The following is a 20,437-nucleotide window of genomic DNA, read 5'->3' on the forward strand; positions in this document are numbered from 1 at the left end:
TCCCCCCACACCCTTCAGTGAGCAACGAGGTCTGCAGAGACTGATGACGCCCTTGAGGAGTTCAAGACGAGAAGCAGTCAGAGCGGGAGCAGGAGACAATGCGGTGAGGTAGTGGTGAAAAGGGTCTCGCAGATTTACAGAACCAAGGATTTAATAGGCTGGGTAAATCTGTCAGGCTTTAAAATCCTTCAGAAGAACGCAGAAACCACCGAGAGGAGCGTCAACTTTAACTGCCAGACTAATCTTTCAATTAACTCCCCTTACACTGGCATTAAGAGCTGGATCAACAAGTCTTTGCAAATAAATGCAATACTTCAACAGACACGTTGCTCCCTGTGAAAAGGGAGCTACAGATTTAGACGGATGAGCACAAAAATCCACCAAACAGACAAATAAAAACCCAACAGGCTCCAGTTTCTGGGACTTTTCTCGCTTGGATTTGTTGAATTTTTGATATGAGAAAAGTAGGAGCTTTAATGCCTTTTTTCATTATGCATTAAACGTATTCGAAATGTTCGCATACATCATGTAACAGAAGAAGAGAAATCCATCTGACAACCTTAAAATTTTCATATGCAACATTTTCAGGGGACGACATAAAGAAAGTCTGAAGCCAAGGTCGAGCTGGAGGTTATTTACGTTTTCAAACACTTTCCCATCTGGGCTTTATTCGTTTTTCTACATTAATGTTGGATTTTTATCATTTCAGATCCTGGTAAAGATCTGTTTATTTCTACGTTAAGCCCTATTAGTGTGTTTTTAAATTTTCTACGTATTTTCTTAGTCATGTTAATGTGTGACTGGATTGAAAGAACATTATTTTTAGCATCAAATGTTTTAGCTGAGGCAGTGAGGTTGTTGTGCTGTAGCTCCCTCTACTGGCGGCTCACGGAAATAGCACTTTTACATTATAACAGTAGCTAGCACAGACGCTAACAGAAATGTTGTTCGGTTCATTTAATAAATGCTGCCACCAAATCTCCAGTCATTTTGACATGAACAGTTGAACGTTTTTAATGTGGCTCACTGCCCAGGGCAGCATCTTGTTGGGGGTGGCTCAAGAGCTTGAAGTAAAGTGCCCTAAAAGTTTTATGTTGCTCATTAATTTGGGAGTCGCTGCCCCCTGTGTTGTGCAGGTGATTCTGATTCCTGATTAAAAGAGGAGAAAAGAGAAAAATCTAATTTATTCATAATATTCTAAATGGGTTTTTATACTTTCACATTTGTCTTCATGTTGCTTTATGGTTTTATGAGAAATTCAGAAAGAAACCTAATGTAAAAAGGTTTAGTCTTTATTAAATTCCCTCTCCTTTGTACTTGTTTCAGTCACTCTTCAGCATTTTAGATCATTAGAAACCACAAAAAAAACTGTTTTCAAATGACAATTCCGCTTAAAAAGGGTAAAAACAACCAATCTTGCTTCTTGTTATAAATCTGTTATATTTTCTAGTGGTACAGACTAATGAAACCCAGGTTTGTTTCCAGTTCTGTATAAAACCAATAAGATTTTGGCTACTGGGAGGTTAAGAAGTCCAAAAATAAAATTCACCAAGAAGAAACTTGAACTGTCCACCGCTGCCATTTACTTATCACCTCCTTCCCACTGTGACAGCACTGGGGGATTATAGTTTCTTAATTCAGACATTTAAAAATGTAATTTTGAAAGGCATAGAGTTTGAGATGTGTTGAGCTTTAACTGAGGATGTTTGACCTGAATCCGGTGGCATCATTTACTTCAAAATGTAACTGAATGCATCTTGAATTTTTCCTTTTAATTATCAGAATAAGTCATGTTTGGTGTGGAACGGAGGACCAAAGTGCAGCAAACCGTCAGATGAAACGTTTTAATGAAGAGATAAAAATGACACAGAAACTTCCAATAAAGAAAATGCAGAGGGAAACTCTGGAACAGGGAGATTATTGCATGAGATTAGCAGATTAGCAAGAAACCAGTGGATTAATGAAACCAGGAGGCTTAAATAGACGGGAACAGAAAATACACAGGAACCAGAAGAACTAATCACAGGTGAATCAGTTCAAACACAGAGAGGAAAGGAAACCTTTATAATTAACAAAAATGAATATTAATCTCAAAACACAACCAATGAGAGTAACTGAACTAACAAACAATAAACCAAAATAGCAAGATGTAAGAAAATAAATGATCAAAGAAGAAAATAAAGTAAACTAAAATTCAAAAGATCTGAGGATCGTACTAATTGCAAACTATTTCTTAGATATCTAGAATGTAACTGCAGGTAGCCAGATGAAGCCAATTTTATGCTAAACCAGCCTGCCGTAGACACCTGAAGTTTGCACAATAAAGAGACAAACCAGTCATGAAACCCATTATGCATTATGACTAATTTTGCACATTTTTGTATTTCAATTTGGATTTCTACAGCTTCCAAAAAAAGAAAACAACCCCAGGAATAATTGCGCTAATGTTTTTAGGTGTCTGGACTGTAGCGTCACAAATCTGCAGGGACTGCACCGTTACCTAGCAACCTCAACAAAGCCTAGCCCGTCACCTAGCAACCCAAGCTGAGCTCCTCCATGTTTGGTCAGCTGGCTTTACCGTTATATGCGCTGCACAATGGCTGCTGGAAAACAAGTGTTTTGTTGTTGATTTACCATCCAGAAACCACTTCCTGCTTTCTTGTTGGTTGTACAGGAGGCTACGCTTCTGCTTTTCAAAGATGTACGGTTGTATAATTGTGCATCTGTTGGCAGCCATTTTCACATGGGAGTCTAAATGTTGAATTGGGGGGCGTGGCCAGCAGCAGCTTATTTAGATTTAAAGTGACAAGACACCCTAAAAAGGCTCAGTCTGAAAGGAGATCAACTGAAACTGAGCAGATTAAAATCTCATTATCTAAGAATGGTTTCATGCAAAAATGTAACAAACATAGACCTAATCTAACTGTTCAAGGAAATAAGTAAAGATCTCCTTTACTTAATTAAATGGCTCCACAAAAACAATCTTTGAAGCTGAATCTTCCAGCATTGTCATATGCATCTGATATCATGCAAAAGAATGTTGTGCATTCGTTTAGTATCCAAAAGAAAAGAGATAATATATGTGTTGGCAGCTTGTGGCAACAAACTGAACTTTGTGCTTCTGTATCACTTCCCAGATGGCAGAGTGATTCTGAGGTCCTGTGAGACAGAACGGGCATCTGGAGGTCCGTTTTACAGCAGACGTGGTGTGAACAGTCAGCTAGCCAATGCTAGTAACTCTGCACCCTGTAATATCACCTGCAGCAGAAGTCCGTCTCCTCTTCCACTGACCTCCCAGTGGGGGGTCCAGGTCCAGTAGTGGGCCTGTCTTAATTAGGCTCCCGGTTCCAGCAGCCCCATGATTTACCAGCAATGTGCATGCATCAGCTGGAGCCACAGCAGAGACGAGGGTCAAAGTGTGAACCTGAGAATGGTGCAGGAATGCTGGTGGACGAGGACTACAAGAAAGCCGCGGCCCAAAACCACCAGAAGGAGGACGGGAAACAGTTTGAACAAAGTTGAGCTGTACGTTATCCAGTCAGATCGTTTATGGCTCCTCGTGCTGAGAAAAGAGGCTCCTTCTGTTTTTTTCATACATTTAGTGTGTAAGCAGAATGGATATCGATCGTTCACTGCAGGCTTCTCTCAATAAAGCATAGCTGAGTGCACTCATTTGCACAGCGAGGTGGCAACCGGTGAAGCACACATTTTAAAAATAACCATGATGAAGGTTTCTAACTCATGCAGCAGCTACACTGCAAAAACCAAAACTTAACAAGTTTAACAGACCACTTCTGGTCTGTTTTATAGTGCAAATATCTCCAAATAAGACAAAGCTAACTTTTCATCAAGATGTAGGAGCTTGTTTTAGGCCAGTATTTCCACAGGCAGATTAATTCATATATGGGAACAAATTATTGTCATGAAATGAAAATCTAGATTATTAATGAATTAGTGGCTTTAAACAAACTCCTATGAAAAGTTACTTGTAAGTTAGCCTTGTCATATTCCCAGTGTAATACACTGTAAGACATTTGAAGATGGTTTCACTTGAAAATGAAACTTCACCTGCTGCAATTTAAGTCAAAGAGAAAATTATTTTGGTTTTAATTCAGAAATTAAAGTTCGTGAAGTTGATTTAACAACAAGAGACAAGTTGTCTTAACACAGTGTAGAAACTAGAAACTAAACAAAAACATTTCTAGTGCTAAATCTTCATAATAGTTTAAGATTTTGTGGTTTTGCAGTGTAGGAATAAATGTAATGATAGTGATGAGTCTTCAGTTCATGATTATAACTTGTATGTTGTTCAGGAACATGAGGCCTGCGTTTACAACCCGACTCTCCTGAGGTCTGCATCCGGTGCATCTAATGCGATTAGTCGGTGATGATCCAGAATCTGAGCTTTCATTAATTTCACTTGAATTTCGCTGAGAATTTGCTTTGCATAGCAAGAAATCTGGCTGATGCAGAGTTCTTGTTTTAGAAAAAAGCAGACGCGCTGCACAGCTGTGAACCAAACAAAGCCGAGCCGCTGTAATGAGCACACTGCGCCGGAGCTGGAGTCGCTCACCTACAAATGCTTCTCATTAGTGCAGCTAAGCTGCCTTCATTTTTCTACCTTTCATTTTAATAAAGCTGCAGAGGTCGACTTGTTTCCGTTACTCAAACTGTTCCTCTGGTTCCTTGCTAAAGTTTGCAGAAGCTTTGAGTTTATTCCCGTTTAGTTACATTAAAACTACAAACTTTGAAGTATTTTTTAATGTGACCATTTATTAATTCATGTTGTGAAGTTGAAGGAAAGTTTTTTGTCTTTTATTCCTTCATGCTACATGTGTCAGACTGAAGGTCCGTGGGCCAAATCCGGCCCGCCGAAGCTTTTTATGTGGTCGTCTAGATTCTAGATGAAACACTAAATGAGCTTAAATATCATGTTATCAATAAAATCAATGCAGTTTTTATCTGTTTACTGCCAAATTATATCAATCAGTCGCTCGAGTTTCTTGAGATTTATCGTGTAAATTCATGAAAATCAACAAATCTCCACACTTTTTTGCACTAATTGGGGTTTATTACAGATTTTTCTCAAAAACTTTCTTACTTGTACTAAACAGCTGCCCGAGCTTTAATTAATGTCAGGTTATAGTCCATGATCTAAGGTCACATTTACCGTCATAAATAAGAGCAAATATTGCAAATATTTTCAAATTAGTACCACAAACACTTTGATTTTTATTACAAAGAATCACAAAATCCTGGAGGGACTGAAAAGATGTTTAATAATATTTAATTTTTAGAATTAATTGATATTTTAACAGATTGTGAACAGGTTTTACCAATACATTCTGGCACAACNGGCCCTTTAAGAGCATTCATGATCTTGATTTGGCCCCAAACAGAAGCGAGTTTGACACCGCTGCCGCCTCATCTTTTATAAAGTCTGACAAAACAAATACTTAGACTGACTGCTTATCAAGCTTGAAGAAGATTTGTTTGTAATGTCTGCCATGAGACAGTCTGACTGTGTTGTCTGAGAGTTTTGGTGTAATAAATTTGAAAGGTTTACCAGCCGCTCCAAACGCGGTGCGACAATCTGATAAGGGAATTGAATTGGAAGGGGGAGTATAAATGTCTGGGGACTTTCACAGAGAGAAAACGTCAAAGGCACTCACAGATACGGTTTGTTATTTGCTTTTTGCGACAGAAAATGAAAGCTTTGCATTCCAGCTAACAAAATGAGCTTGTTGAACAGATTTTCCTGCCTTTGCTGCAGGAATCCGTGCAGCTGGACCTCCGGCCAGCGCAGGAAAGCTGCTATTTATGGTAAACTTTCTGACTTGCAGAGAAGATGAGGCTCTCTGCTGCTCTTTTCACTCAGATGAATTCAGAAACACCAGAAGGTTGTTCTGCTCTTTTGTAATCAGATGGATAAACTTACACCCAACAGCTTGGTGTTACGCAACTGATCAATGAGCTGAACATGAATGACCAGCTGACATCATTGTTCAGTGACTTTTTCTCTTTGGATACTTTTTGTTGTATTATTTTATAAATTTTATACACAATAAAAATAAATCTTAGTCAAAAAGAGATGAAATTAGTCAATATCTTTGTTTTCTTAAGGAACTTTGACCATATTTTGTTTTTATCGAATGGTCTAACGGCGCCATCTTGTGGTTATATTAAATCCTGAGCTTTTATTTCCTGTATGTTGTAGGACATTTTTATTTAATATATATATATATATATATATATATATATATAATGTTTTTTTTTAGAATTTCTTTTTTAGAAAATCAAACTGCAAGAGAGAAAAAGTGTGAGCTTCATATTTCCAAGGCGCAGTAAATGCAGCATAACTCTGACATACGATTTGTAGATAAATTAATTTGGGTCAGATTTTCTACACCTGCTTATTCAAATTGTTTAAAGTCGGAATAAAAAAATAAAGTTATGTTGAATTAAAAAAACGTTGAAAATCCCAAAATGACGTTTAAATATTGTTTATATTTAGCCAACTATGATGTTGACTTTAAATAAAAAATAAATGTATCATCATGTACTTTTTTATTTGTAAAAAGCGACACTGATAAAGGATAAAGAGCTGATAAAGGATAAATGAATAAGGAAAATGGATAAAATAAATAAATAAATAAAATAAATAAATGTGTAAGTAAATAAATATAAATAGGAATAAAGATGCAAATGACTATTTATTTATTTATTTATTTATTTATTCATTGATTTAATTTTGGCTGAAATTGCTCTCCATAGTTATCATCACAGCTAAATTATTTACTACCAATTTTAAGTTTAGAAATGTCGAAAAATCAAAATATGTTTTAATCAGGAGTTGTAAAGAGAAATTGATGATATGAGCATTAAACAATATATTTAACAATATTTATTAACACACTGACTCTGCTGCTGCTAAGCAACAGACTGCAACATCCATGGGAAAGAAACATTCTCTCAACACGATTTAATACAAAGTTTAATGACTTTTAAAGTCCATGACAGCCTTAGATGTAAATATTTATTATATCTGATTTTATTGTGTAAAACACGCCGGAAGAAAAGCCGCAGAGACGTTAATAGTTTTCTCATTATGACCGCCTCCTGTGGTTCAGCCTTCCTACACTAGAGGGCAGCAGAGATAAAACCTTTTTATCACCATCTCCTTATTGCACCTGAATAAGTCTGCTTCATTATTCCTTTAGTTTAACTATAGATCTATAGATGTATTTCAAATAACTGTACACTACGTGTGTTTTATTTAATACGTTTTAGAGGAGTTTTTCCAAAGATCTACATATCATAATTTAGAATTTATAATGAGAATAAATAATTGAATCCAGGATCTTTAATTGGAGCTTTGTCTTCAGTAGAAATAGGTTTAAGGATTAAAAAAGCAGATAATATTTTCTGAAATTATATTAAACAGATTTGTAATGAACAAAATGTCGAAAGGGTTTGTTTTCTGTTTGTTCCAAACATCAATAAAATATCTTAAATTGTCTTTTAACAACACATTCTGTTTTCCCTGAGCAGAACATAAAGCAGAAAAAGCCTTTAGGATTTAACTAAATACTCTAAAATGTTGTTTTTTCTTCTGCAGATTTCTGAGTTTGTGGACGGTTATCGAATGAAGAGGAAGCTGAAGCCGAGTTGTCAAAGTGTTCCCAGTATTTCCTGCTCTCCTCTGTTTATTTGCATGCATGTGGTCCAGCTCAGGATCTCCTCCTCTGTCACCAGCTTGATCCTGTGGATCTGCTTCATGCTGCCGACATGGAGGGTGAAGAATGAAAGATCCAGAGCAGCTGCGTGTGATGCAGTCTGAACGCGCCGCGTGGCAGTGATGATGAATCGCTGCAAACCTAAACCTCTAAATCACAGCTCAGGATGTCACAGAAACTAAACCCAATTCTAAAAAAAGTGTCTTCTTCATGTGTTTGAATGGATTTAGTAAGAAGTTCTGTGTGTTTTTATGAAAAACAGGTTTGTTTTTCCTTCCTCCTGCCCGTTTATAGGCAGATTTCAGTTCCCAGAAGATCTGAAGCGTTCTCTGCGATCAGCTGCTGCATCTATTTACAGATTAATCTACTGTCTGGAAAATGGATGAAGGAATAAAATGACACTCAGAACAAAACTAAAGACTGTTGGTTCATTAAAGATGATCGGATCCAAATAACAGAAGTTGAGTTTCTACAATGTAAAAAAAATAAATAAATCTTATATTTTTGGTTTAGTTTCCAGCTGTAATTACTGAAGCTGTGCGTTGGCTCTGGATCGATCCTCTTTAGGTCCACAGATAATAAAATTAACTTCAGTTTTGTTTCTGCTCAGCTGGAGAACATTAAATGGAAACATAAGTACACTGTAAAACACCTGAGCTGCATTTCGTTGTGTCTACTGTCTTCTACTTGTTAAGTCAAATAAATTTGGTGAGTTTTAGATTTTGACCCTAAATGTTTGAGTTTGTGGAAGATAAACTTGCAGCAGTTTTAACTTTTTATTCATTTTTTGCCAAACCTCCAAGAGTTGAATAAACAGAGTTTTTAGGTTAGCACTTAAAAAACTGAAAGAAGAAAAAGACAGGAGCGGGAACTATTTCCCAGAATGCTTAGCGGCGTGTTTTTGTCTCCTGAGATGGAAGTGTGTTACATTGATCTGTTCACACTAAATGTTTCTGAGCTGAATTCATTCAGATGTTTCATAAAATTCATCATCAGATCAGAAATTTGGTTCATGTGATTTGAAACAAGAATTTAAATTATTCTACAGTAAAATAAGTCGTTATTTTAACTTCATATTGTGAATGAAATAACAGAGAAATTTGGTTCTTTAACTGGGACAGTTTTTTTTCTTGCATTTTGTGAAATAATTATTTGGTTTAAATTGCAGCATTAAGTTAAAACTCACAATTCAAGATTAATGAACTTAAAAACAAAGTTCAGACAACTTGTCTCTTGTTGCTAAATCAACTTCATGAACTTTAATTTATGAGTTAAAACCAAAACTATTTTCTTGTTGACTTAAATGTCATTTTCCAGCCAGCAGGTGGACTTTCATTTTCAAGTTAAACCACCTTCTAATGTTTTACAGTGTATGCACTTTTTAAATATTTTCAAGCAGTAAAAGTTTTTCTTTACTTCCAGTTACATCACTGGTACCACTCCAGTGTCGTTACGTTCTAGAAACATAATGACAAAAAAATCTTACGTCTTACTAAGCGGACAAAGCAAAGTCAACATGTGGCTTCGCCTGCCGGTCTGTCATCACTTCACGCTCCCTGGTGAGATATGAATGGGTGGAAATGAACCCCTCACACGCAGACCCCGTCCCCATCGCTGCTCCTTACAGTCAGGCTCCTAGAAACCGGGCCTGATACTGTAACGTGTCTGGTATGTTCTGCTTGGTGCTTCTGCTGCAGGAACACTAGAAGGATGCAGCAGCATGCCATGAGGTTGGGCTCAGGGCCAACAACAGTAAACACCTCCGACACCCGGCCTGCAGAGCGAAGCTCAGAGCGGGTTTATGGGCCGGCGCAGGCCTTTCATTTCACCGCGCTGCATGATCCGAGGGATCTGGTAACTGATGCCATGATAAAGCAGGTATTTATATCGGGAACCTACAATCAATAAACAAAGTATGTAGGGTGAACTTAACTACACAGAGGAGTAATTATTTAAAGTAAAAACTGACATGTGTTGTACTTTCGCACAGTTAATACACCAGAATGTATTAAAAACCAAGTGGTAATCTCTGACATCATTCAAGTTAACTTGTGCAGCACATTTCAACAACATGGCCGTTCAAAGGCCTTTACATCATAAGAACGTGAAGCAATAAACATCAAGTTTTGTCAAAATTCATAATCAAATTTATACACATCAAATATGTTGATCAATTTTCCACTTTACGTAACTCTGCTGATTTTTAGCCTTGATTTAGAGGAACTCGGTGTTTCAGCTGTTTTGCAGTTTTCTGGAAGTTTGTTCCAGATTCATGGTAAACAGAAGCTGAATGCTCCTTGGTTCTGGTTCTGGATGCAGAGCAGAACCAGAGCCAGAACCAGAGAAGTCTGGAAGGTTGACACAGCAGCAGCAGATCTTTAAGCCGTTCAGTGATTTATAAACTAACATCAGTGTTTTACAGTCTGCTCTCTCAGTAGACTGTAGAACCGGGTGATGTTCTCCGTCTTCCTGGTTTCAGTCAGAATGCCAGCAGCAGCGTTCTGGATCTGACTGATTTTTTAACCTGTGAAGACTCTGCTGCAGTAATCAGTGTGACTAAAGATAAACATATGGTTGAGTTTCTCTTCAGGTGATGAAAGGCTGACTTTGTAACTGCCTTTATGTGGCTCTGGATGTTGAGGACAGAGTTCATCACTACACAGAGATTTCATCCTGTTCTCTAGTTTCCAGCTGTAATAACTGAAGCTGGATGTTCACTCTAGATTGTTCCTCTTTAGGTCCACAGATAAAAACTTCAGTTTTGTTTCTGTTCAGTGAGAGAAAGTTAAATTAAAAGACAAAAATTTAGTTTTTTAAATATTTTAAAGTAGTAGATAAAGTGACACAATGAGGTTCTTGTTAAGTTCTAGTTACATCACTTGGAGCTCACGTTGCTTTATGTGTGACACCAGGAACGCCTCCAAGATTCATGGATCAGAATTTGCATGGAAGTCTATGCATGTGTATAGTTGTGTGTTTAGGCGTGTAGTGTGTGTTCTTGCACACCAACATCTGTGTGCAGTGTGTTGAGGTCGTCGGTTCAGCAGAGGGAAGGAGGCGGGGCTTCCTTGGTGAAAGCATTGCCTCCATCTACAACTTTTAAAGGTAAAAAACCTCTTTAGTTCACAAATCTCCTCCCTTCCTCTTCCTATTGGTAAGAACCGCCTCCGTCTGCTTAACCTCTGCATGCCTTTACAGGTATATATGGGCAGCATTAAGCTGCTGCAGGGTCGAGCTAAAGGAAACTCATCATAATTCAGTCAGTCTCCTTCAGGATCTTCTGTAAAGATGCCGACCACCAACAGAATCATCTCTGAAACCCAAAACTCAGATAAAGGTGAGCTTCCTTTCCACCATTTTATACAGTAAAAAGATCAATGCATGACTTCACATAAATATTCAGGTAAATATTTGGATCATTACTAAGGTTTACTTCATCTAATACAGCATTAAATGAATTGTGAGGTTTATTATCTTCTGGGTCACTGGAGTTTATGTCTGCATGTAAAGCTCAGCAATTCAATTAGCGATTTCATGCCTGTCATTATGAGAGGGCGGAGAAGAGTTTTACTACCTGGCAGCAAGCAGCAGCATCATCCTGTTAAAAAGATTTAACACTCTTTGCTGTATGATAGTAATATTTTGAGTGTACAGTCGATTACAATGCCATTGTTCCCTCCCTAGTCTTCTAGTTCAGGAGTTAAATGGTCAAAAATAGCATAAATTGCTAAATAAGCTAGAAGTAAAAGGTTTGTTCAGTAACTTTGAAAAAGAATTTAATCATTAATCTTTGTCAACTGCAACAGTAACAATAAGTCAGACTTTAAAATGTGAAAAATGCCAAACTAATGTATGATTTCCTATAAATGTAAATATATGCAAATAATTGATTAAATCCTATCAAAACTGAACTTTTGAAAATCAACTGATGGCACCAAACAGAAGAAAACTAAAACACATTTTTACAGGATGAAATAAACATGATTGCAAACAAACCTGAAGGAGTTATCAGATCCTGTGGGAAGCAATTTAACAGGACAATCACATATGAATGTCCATAAATCTGAGTCAGCAAACAGAATTTCAGCTCCGCTTTGCAACAACACATCTTACCAAGAAACATCTTTAAATTAGCCAAACATTAACATTATCTCACCAATATTATTAATAAACAAAAACTGATAGGAGCATCATCATCGTTAAAAATTAAAAAAAATAATCTTAGGAACATTTATCGAGAACAGCATTAGCATCATGCTAACCATAGACTCTTTGCAGCTACGTCACTAAATCATTCGAGGCGGCATGATGGACGTCGGGGGAAAAAAAGATGGACGTCGGAAGTGAGGGACGGGAGTATTGAACAGAGGAAACAGAGGAAAGTGTTTTCCTCGGTTGTTTTTGCCAGTTTATTCGTGGCTTCTACTTGTTCGAGTCGAGCTAATTTGTCTCTGAACTCACCTGGTCGGGGCTCACAGACGGCGGTGTTTACAAAAGTTGGAAACGGCTAGCTTAGAAACCGACCCGTACCTCTTTCCTCCTGATGTGTTCATCAAATTACTGACTTTGCCTGAATTCACACCACATGATTTATGTCACAACGTCATAAACAGCCTTTTACACCGGGGCAACATCGAAACGTTCAAAAGAGGAGATGCTAACCAGTTTTTCACATGCTAGGCTACATGACGGTGCGGCATTGTCTCCATGGTTACCAGTGGTTAGATGCGCCTTCTCCATGAAGCAATATTTGATATCTTTCTCATCATACTTATAAAGTACATGAACATTAATCTTCTTACCTTGTTAAAAGCCTTCGCTCCAAATCCGCGATGACACCGAGGTTAACAGTCGTTATGATTAACAGCTGCTGTCCTTCGCCGCCGCATCTTTCCTCATTAAAAGTTGTTCAGTAAAATGACAAGTTTGGTTTTTATCCTTGTCTGTTCGTGCAGCCGACCGTTGAGCACCCTGTGACCATTTTAAAGTGAAATCAACTAAATAGAAACGATATTAGGTAACAGATGCCTGTTTTTTGACAGGCTTTAAAGGAGCGCATTGGTTGTTTTGACGTCTGTCATGGCGGAGTGGGCGGAGTTCAGGCGAGCGTGACGTCATCCACTCCACAGCAATGTTCACAACTATCACCAAAGATCAACTATTAATGAAAACTACACAGCAGAAGAAAAAAAATAATCATATAACAGCTAAAACTAAGTAAACACGTGGACAACAGAAGATAAAGTAAATCTGCTGTCTTTAAAATCCAACATGGAGAATTTTGCATTTATCCCCATAGCAATTAAAAACTCCCCCCAACCCTTTTTTTTTTTTTTTTTTTTTTGGTGCACCCTAAAAACATTGTACTGAGTAATGCTGATTGGCCAAATATTTATAATTTTTTCCCTAGCACACACACGATTGGCTATTTCGCTGCACTACTGCAAAATACGAATCTGTTGGGGAAAATTCACCGCTGAATGAGAGTCAGTTATTGGAAAAGTTGTATAAATAACTCACATTACATTTAGGCACACCATATGAGGCAAAACTGAAACTAATAACATATCTAAATAAATAAAGGATGGAACTCAACCACTAATCATTATAAAGCAAAGATGGAGGACCCAAAACCAAACCCTGAGGAACTATTTTCTTGTAGACATTTCCAGAAAACACATCTCTCCCTTACTTGAATTGCATGTTCTCTTGTATTTCCCATGTTGACAAGGTATATCTAAATTTACACCTTAGATAACGAGGACACGGCTTACTGGTTTATGGGTACATATGTATATATACATACACTCATGACTCACTGAAACACTTCAAGGTCTCAGACACTTGTCAGTAAATGAGATCAAAAGGTCTCATAGAAGTTGAGACGGTGGCAACGTTCAGGCGCAAGCATTTAGGTTGGTGTTGGGTTGCAATGAGGACGTCTAAATGTGTTGTTTTCATCCCCTGCTGCTGCGTCCAGGCAGGTGTTCGTCCTGCCAGCCTCTCCTGCCTCCAATCAGCAAACAGATTCAACCCTAATGTGACAAACTTTCTGCTGTAAAAGTGTGACACGTTGTACTGTGAAGGATTTATTATGTCATATTCATTCTTAAATTTCATACCAATAATTCATCTTAGCTAGACTTAATGTTCTGAGATGATTAAATGTGGGAACTGTTACTCCGTAACAACGTGTGCCAGTTTTGACAACTTAATGCTAAGAGCGTTAAGGGTTCATCTTGATCTACATAATTAAAAAAAAAAAAACATTTATCTGTAAGATCAAAGTATTGGTAATGACAGTAGGATCTATTACTTCATCTCCTACTTAAAGGGAAGATTTAATTGTGACTTACAGTTTATATTACAGCAGCTTGTGCTTATTTAGGATTGATATTTTTGGAAAATTTCCCAGAAGTCTCCAGTTGTTATTTACAAAACATTCACAGTTGCTGGATCAGGTTGCGTGGCTTATCTGATTTGTACAAACAAATCGTATCATTCATCTCCTCTGATAATCTGCTCTGAGCTTTGAGCCGCTAAAACATGTGAGGTGAATCTTTAACCACCTGGAACCAACTGCCTGGAGGAAGAATACGACTTTTTAAGTCAAAATACGCTGGAAAACATCTGAGCTGCATTTAGTTGCTAATGTCTGTTCACACTAAATGTTTCTGAGCTGAATTCATTCAGATGTTTAATAAAATTCATCATCAGATCAGAAATTTGGTTCATGTGATTTGAAACAAGAATTTAAATTATTTTACAGTAAAATAAGTTATTTTAACTTGATATTGTGAATAAAATAACAGAGAAATGTGGCTCTTTAACTGGGTAATAAATCCGATAAAATAATTATTTGGTTTAAATTGCAGCAGTAAGTTAAAACTCACAATTCAACATTAATTAACTTAATAATGTTTGGACAACTTGACTCTTGGTGTTAAATCAACTTCATGAACTTTAATTTCTGAGTTAAAATCAAAGTTGAGCTAAATTGTATTTTCAATGCAGCAGGTGGACTTTCATTTTCAAGTTAAACCATCTTCTGATGTATGTTTTACAGTGCATGTCTGACTTCTGAAGAACATGAGCTCATCACCGGCTGATCTGACTGAATTTATTTTGTATTTTCGTGTTTCTTAGTTTCTTCAGCAAAGAAATCCAAAGCTGGAAACACACCTACAGGTAAGCAGAGTTAATGTTACGATGTTAAAATAAAAAACGCTATTTTTGCAAATTCATCTCTCTTTTTCTTCTGTATTTTTTTAGCAAAGGTCCCCGACTACGAGCCAAATATTCCAGAACCAAAATGTCGAGCTGATCTTATCAAACGTAAGAAAATGTTTAAAATATAAAAACATAAGGAGGAACCCATAACGCGGTGCCATCGCCTTTATTCTTGTAACGGCACTGGATACAGGAAGCATTCTGCACCAAATACATGCAAACTCAAACATTACAGCTGATGCCTTTCAAAATAATAGAGAAAACTGTTTTACCTTTTATATTATTTAAACGACAGCATCCAACTGGAGGAATAATGTCAGGTTTCTGCAGGTAGAGGTTTTGCTACGTATTGTAAAACAGAAGAATTATAAATTATTTTGATGTAAAAAGCATTAACTGAACTTGTAACTTACATAAAAAATTGAGACAACATATTTATTAAATCTGAAGAAGCTTTGAGCAGACATTATGCATAAAGCAAACAGCTGTGATTTTTTAATATAAGTTGTTTTCATTGGCTGTTCTTTACAAAAATACACATAAATATAGTCAGACCTTTTACTAATTCAGAAGGTAGTATGAAATATTTCAGTTATTGTTCGTTCCCTTTGTTTCAGACTGGGTCAACCTGACTTTGGATGACAGAACAGCCAATAAGATGCTGTGGATCACTGATGGTGGCGCTAAAGTCGCCCGTATGACTGATGACATCACATGTCCTGTGTTAGACCGACCAGAGCGATACGAGTACACCCCACAGGTAAAACATGCACTGTAAAACATTGGAAGGTTTAACGTGAAAATAAAAGTCCACCTGCTGCCTGGAAAATTTAATTTAAGTCAACAAGAAAATAGTTTTGGTTTTAACTCATAAGTTAAAGTTCATGAAGTTGATTTAACAACAGGAGACAAGTTGTCTAAACTTTGTTTTTAAGTTCATTAATCTTGAATTGTGAGTTTTTACTTAATGCTGCAATTTAAACCAAATAATTATTTCACAAAATGCAAGAAAAACAAACTGTCCTCACCCAGTTAAAGAGCCACATTTCTCTGTTATTTTATTAAGTTAAAATAACGACTTATTTTACTGTAGAATAATTTAACTTCTTGTTTCAAATCACATGAACCAAATTTCTGATCTGATGATGAATTTTATTTAACATCTGAATGAATTCAGCTCAGAAACATTTAGTGTGAACAGAACAAGAGTCAGATCAACGTAACACACTTCCATCTCAGGAGACAGAAACACACCGCTAAGCATTCTGGGAAATAGTTCCCACTCCTGACTTTTTCTTCTTTCAGTTTTTAAAGTGCAAACCTAAAAACTCTGTTTATTCAACTCTTAATAAAAAGTTAATACAACTTACTGCTGTAAGTTTATCTTTCACAAACTCACATTTAGGTTCAAAATCTAAAACTCACTAAGTTTATCTGACTTTAAGCGTAGAAGACAGTAGACACAACTAAATGCAGCTCAAATGTTTGCAGATGTGATTAGTGTTCAGACCTAAAATCGGGTGAAACGACGAACGCCGAGTCCCTTCATTTGATGTAACTGGTTCTGTTCTCCAACAGGTTCTCTGCAGGGAGGGCATCGCGGGTTTCCGAGGATACTGGGAGGTGCGGTCGTCTGGATGGGTCGTGATCGGAGTTGCGTTTGAACGAGCGGGACGGAGGAACAGCGAAGGGCCCTGCGGCTTCGGAGAGAACCACGAATCCTGGGGCCTGGAGTGGAGCGGCTCCGGCTACCAAGTCTGGCACCAGGGCCAGAAGGAAGAGATCAACGGGATTCCCCATCACGCCACCGTCGGCGTTTACGCTGACCAGCCTGCTGGCTTACTGAGCTTCTACGCTGTTGAAGAGGAGGAAGAGGAAGGCGTAGTCAGGAAGGAGGTGAAACTTTTGCACCAGGTCAGGAGCTGCTTCCAGCAGAAGCTGCTGCCAGGATTCTGGGTGGGAACAAACTCCTACTGCCTGATCCTGCAGAGGGAGGAGTAGATCAGAAAATCAGACCTAACAGGGAGTAAAACCGAATTCAGGACAAGTAAGAGCTGCTGCATGAACCTTATTGAAATTATTCTTTTTTAAAAGTTTGCCAACCTTGAAACTAGATTTGTTTAAATAAAGTGTAGCAAACTAAATATACTCAGTGGAGCCTCACCTGTTTATGGTTCAATATTCATAGATTTACTCTCTTTTTGCAGATTTTTTCTTGTAAAGTAAGTCCAAAATTCACTTTCTTTGTCATAGAGTTTGAAGAAACCTGCTTGGGAAAACCAGGGGTCCAATTCATAGAGAATATATTTGGTTTATGCTTCTCGTTAAATGCTATTTTACATACTGGTAAAATGAACAAAGTACACTTAAGAAGCAACTTTGTAAAGACTGCAGAGTGAATTATTTTTTTTTATTTAGTAAGAATCTCTGAAAGTTAGAAAAAAAAATAGTTTTGTTGTTTTTATTGATACTGCAGGGAGTTTCGTCACATAAACTCAAAGCCTTTTATAGAATAGTAGATGTGATGGTTGCACCTTGGCCGAATCTTTAAAAACAGAAGTAAAGGGAGAAACATAAAACAACACACTAAGAAACTCATCAGGAGTTTTTTAACCGCTCTATGTCGGTACCAATATGTTTTGTTTCAGATAATTGTGTTTTCTCCAATGTTGTTTGAATGCAAAAGTTTAAATAAATCACATACCACCAAACGTCTGTTTTACTCTGATTACTAACATGGTCACTACAACAAAAGAGGACACCTTTGTCCTGAGGTGCAGTTTTAAAGTCGGACCCAAATGCAAGAGCAGCAGAAGTGAAAAGTTGATGAGATTCTTTTGTAAATCTCAAAACAGAGAGCCAAGGTAGAAACAAAAAGTAGTCCAACGTGAAAAACCCAACAAGGAGATCCAGGAGTACAAGACACAGACGGGAAGAAATGGGAGGAACCAGCAAGGAGTGACTGAGAAAGAGGCACTGAAATACTGGGAGGCTGAAAATAACGGACCTGAGCTGGTGAGCAAACTGACTGAGGAGAGCAAAAGGTACACAGGGAACTAAAAGATGAATCCAACAGTAAAACACTAAACACAATTAAAGTAGTGAGGAAAAATAATTAGACACAATAAATAAATATAATAAGCTAGAATCAGTAATGAGGACTGAACTAGACTGATCTAACCAAAATAAGAAACTAATACAAAATAATAATGAGACTAGAATCAAATCAATCTACAAAACAACAACCTTTTAATTTAAAGGACTGAACCTTTAAATTGTGTTTAACTGTGACTACGAAAAAAAAACAAGCAGGAAGATGGTTTTTACGAACACTGCAGGCGTTGGCGGTTCACGCTGTCCCCACCTTGTTCGGAACAGGCTGCTGCTGACAACGTTGATCCATCCTGCCTCCATCTTGCTTCCAGTGAAGTTCTTTTCAGTTCTTATGTTTCATTGAGGTCGGATGTCAACATTAGTCTTCCTCTGCATGTCAGGTCAGGCATGTGTCAGACTGATCCCTCGTTCCTCTAACCAACACATCTCCTGAACGCTCCATCAGCTGTCCTGAGAACTAAACCAGAAGACAAACAATCACCACTTTCTCTCTCTTGGTGATTTAGTTTGGATGTAGATTGAGATGCAGAGGGAACCCAGTTCTGCAGCAATCCTCCCTGACAAAACCAAACCAGGTAAGAAACTCAGGAAAATGATTTAAAGCCTTTTCTTTTGTTTGTCTGCTTTGTTCATGTTTAAGATTTCATTTTGGGCAGGAATCTTATTTCAGCAGCTGTTATTTTCACGCTTTGCAGGGAAATTAAGTAAATCCAAAAAGGATGAAACAACAAATGAAGGTAAAAGAAAACCATCAGATGTGAAACTATTACGATTATTATGATTCGTTCTTTATGCTGTTTTCTGTCTTCCTGTGCAGAGAGATTTTATTCACCAGATATTCCAGAGCCCAGAAGCAGAGCTGAGCTGATGAAATGTAACATTTTTAACTTTAGTTTTATTGTTTGTAAGAAGAAAAACAAAGTAACTTTCTTTCTCTTGTCTAGATTGGATTAATCTGACTTTGGATAATAAAACAGCCAATAAGCTGTTGTGGATTTCTGACGGCGGGTCGAAGGTTTGCCGCAGAACCAAAGAGGTTTGTCCTGTGCTGGACGGACCGGAGAGATTCGAATATTCTCCCCAGGTGAGTCAGAACGGGTTGGTTCCAGCTGTTCTGGGTTGCTAAGTATAAAGTTAAATGTTGATTCTCCATGTTTGATTCTTGTTAAGTAATGAACTAACAGGAGTTTTTCCTGGTCAATAAGCTAAATGTAGCTGAAGTTTATTCTGTTACTTTCAGGTGTTGTGCAAGGAGAGCATTTGGAAGCGCAGGGCTTACTGGGAGGTTGAGTTTTCTGGCTGGGTGGCGGTCGGCGCTTCGTACGACCAAGCAGCGAGGAGAGCGTATTCTGGGATGAGCGGCCTGGGGGAAAACGAGCAGTCCTGGGGTTTGTGCTGGTCGGGCAGCTGTTACCAGATCTGGTTCGACTGCGACCACGAAGACATCAGCGACGTCCCGTTCTGCTCCAGGATCGGCATGTATGTCGACCAGCCGGCCGGGATCATAAACTTCTACGCTGTAGCCGGCGACGGCGCGGAGCGGGAGGTCAGGCTGCTGCACCGAGTCACGACCACCATGGAGAAAAAGATTCTTCCAGGGTTCTGGCTGGGAATTCAGTCTTCATGCACCTTACTGCAGAAAACAGAATGAGTCCAGGAAACTAACGCTGTTTATAGAGACTGTTAAGTTTAAACTCTGAAGAAGTATGAATGTTGGTGTATTTTATTGGGATTTATGAGCTACACTAACACAAAGTATTAAATAAAGCGCAAAGTGGAAGAAAATGGATGATAATAAACTTCATTTAAAAAGAGACCATGTATAATAAATGTCAGCATTTGACCCACTGTACCGGATTATAGCGTTTAAGCTAATTTGGATTCATGGTTTTCCAAATAAAAATATGGAAGGTTATGCATTTATGCTGATGCCTATAAATAAAATCCAGGGGAACTAATAGAAAATACCTAATTGTGGTGTTAAGGGTGCTTTCACACCCTGTTCAGCTTTAAGCTGAAGTTCATTTGCCTGGAGAGTCCAGTTCGTTTCGGGGGTTCTGGTCCGCCTACCAACCACTCTCAGTTCGGTTCAAGTGAACTCTGGTGCCGTTCGAATGCATAGAAACACCAAGCGGACAGGAACCGCTCCAAAAGTAGGAAGCGAACAACAGCGCAGGGCATTCTGGGTAAATACAACCAAAACAAACATGACGGTCCAGCTGGTCTTTTACCAAACCAGGAATCCTACAAACGCTAAAATCTGACGCTACGCCACGTTTGGTTATGTTACCCTGCAACCTAGGATGGCTGAGGGTAATGTGTTAGATGATCTTCCCTCAACGTGTGATGCTGTGGAA

General features: G+C 38.0%; 2 protein-coding genes and 2 long non-coding RNA genes across 5 annotated transcripts; 3 read left to right on the top strand and 1 right to left on the bottom strand.

Moving 5' to 3' along the window:
• The first annotated feature begins 21 nt into the window (after window positions 1-21).
• Window positions 22-3,684, top strand: LOC106954955 (uncharacterized). Its single transcript, XR_001426467.1, has 2 exons — window positions 22-103; window positions 3,138-3,684. It is a non-coding gene; the product is annotated as an uncharacterized LOC106954955 (long non-coding RNA).
• Window positions 3,685-10,961: 7,277 nt separating this feature from the next.
• LOC106954956 (stonustoxin subunit beta-like) lies at window positions 10,962-17,675 on the top strand. The gene is made up of 5 exons (XM_015044817.1): window positions 10,962-11,073; window positions 14,883-14,924; window positions 15,009-15,071; window positions 15,584-15,726; window positions 16,545-17,675. The coding sequence occupies exons 1-5, from the start codon at window positions 11,025-11,027 to the stop codon at window positions 16,965-16,967; spliced, it is 720 nt and encodes a 239-aa protein (XP_014900303.1). The 5' UTR covers window positions 10,962-11,024; the 3' UTR covers window positions 16,968-17,675.
• Window positions 17,676-18,311: 636 nt separating this feature from the next.
• Window positions 18,312-20,153, bottom strand: LOC106954959 (uncharacterized). The gene is made up of 2 exons (XR_001426468.1): window positions 20,049-20,153; window positions 18,312-18,537 (listed from the first exon to the last, which is right to left on the bottom strand). It is a non-coding gene; the product is annotated as an uncharacterized LOC106954959 (long non-coding RNA).
• Window positions 18,530-19,893, top strand: LOC106954958 (tripartite motif-containing protein 16-like). Of its 2 annotated transcripts, XM_015044818.1 has the most exons (5): window positions 18,530-18,655; window positions 18,776-18,817; window positions 18,898-18,954; window positions 19,025-19,164; window positions 19,321-19,893. In XM_015044818.1, exons 1-5 carry the CDS (start codon window positions 18,604-18,606, stop codon window positions 19,729-19,731), a joined length of 702 nt encoding a protein of 233 aa, XP_014900304.1. In that variant the 5' UTR covers window positions 18,530-18,603; the 3' UTR covers window positions 19,732-19,893. The 2 variants fall into 2 exon arrangements, with proteins under 2 accessions (XP_014900304.1, XP_014900305.1); XM_015044819.1 differs by lacking the exon at window positions 18,776-18,817.
• Window positions 20,154-20,437: the final 284 nt, after the last annotated feature.

The sequence above is a fragment of the Poecilia latipinna genome, unplaced genomic scaffold (assembly GCF_001443285.1).
Source record: "Poecilia latipinna isolate Pla-1442-1.1 unplaced genomic scaffold, P_latipinna-1.0 Scaffold693, whole genome shotgun sequence".
NCBI classification, from domain to species: domain Eukaryota; kingdom Metazoa; phylum Chordata; class Actinopteri; order Cyprinodontiformes; family Poeciliidae; genus Poecilia; species Poecilia latipinna.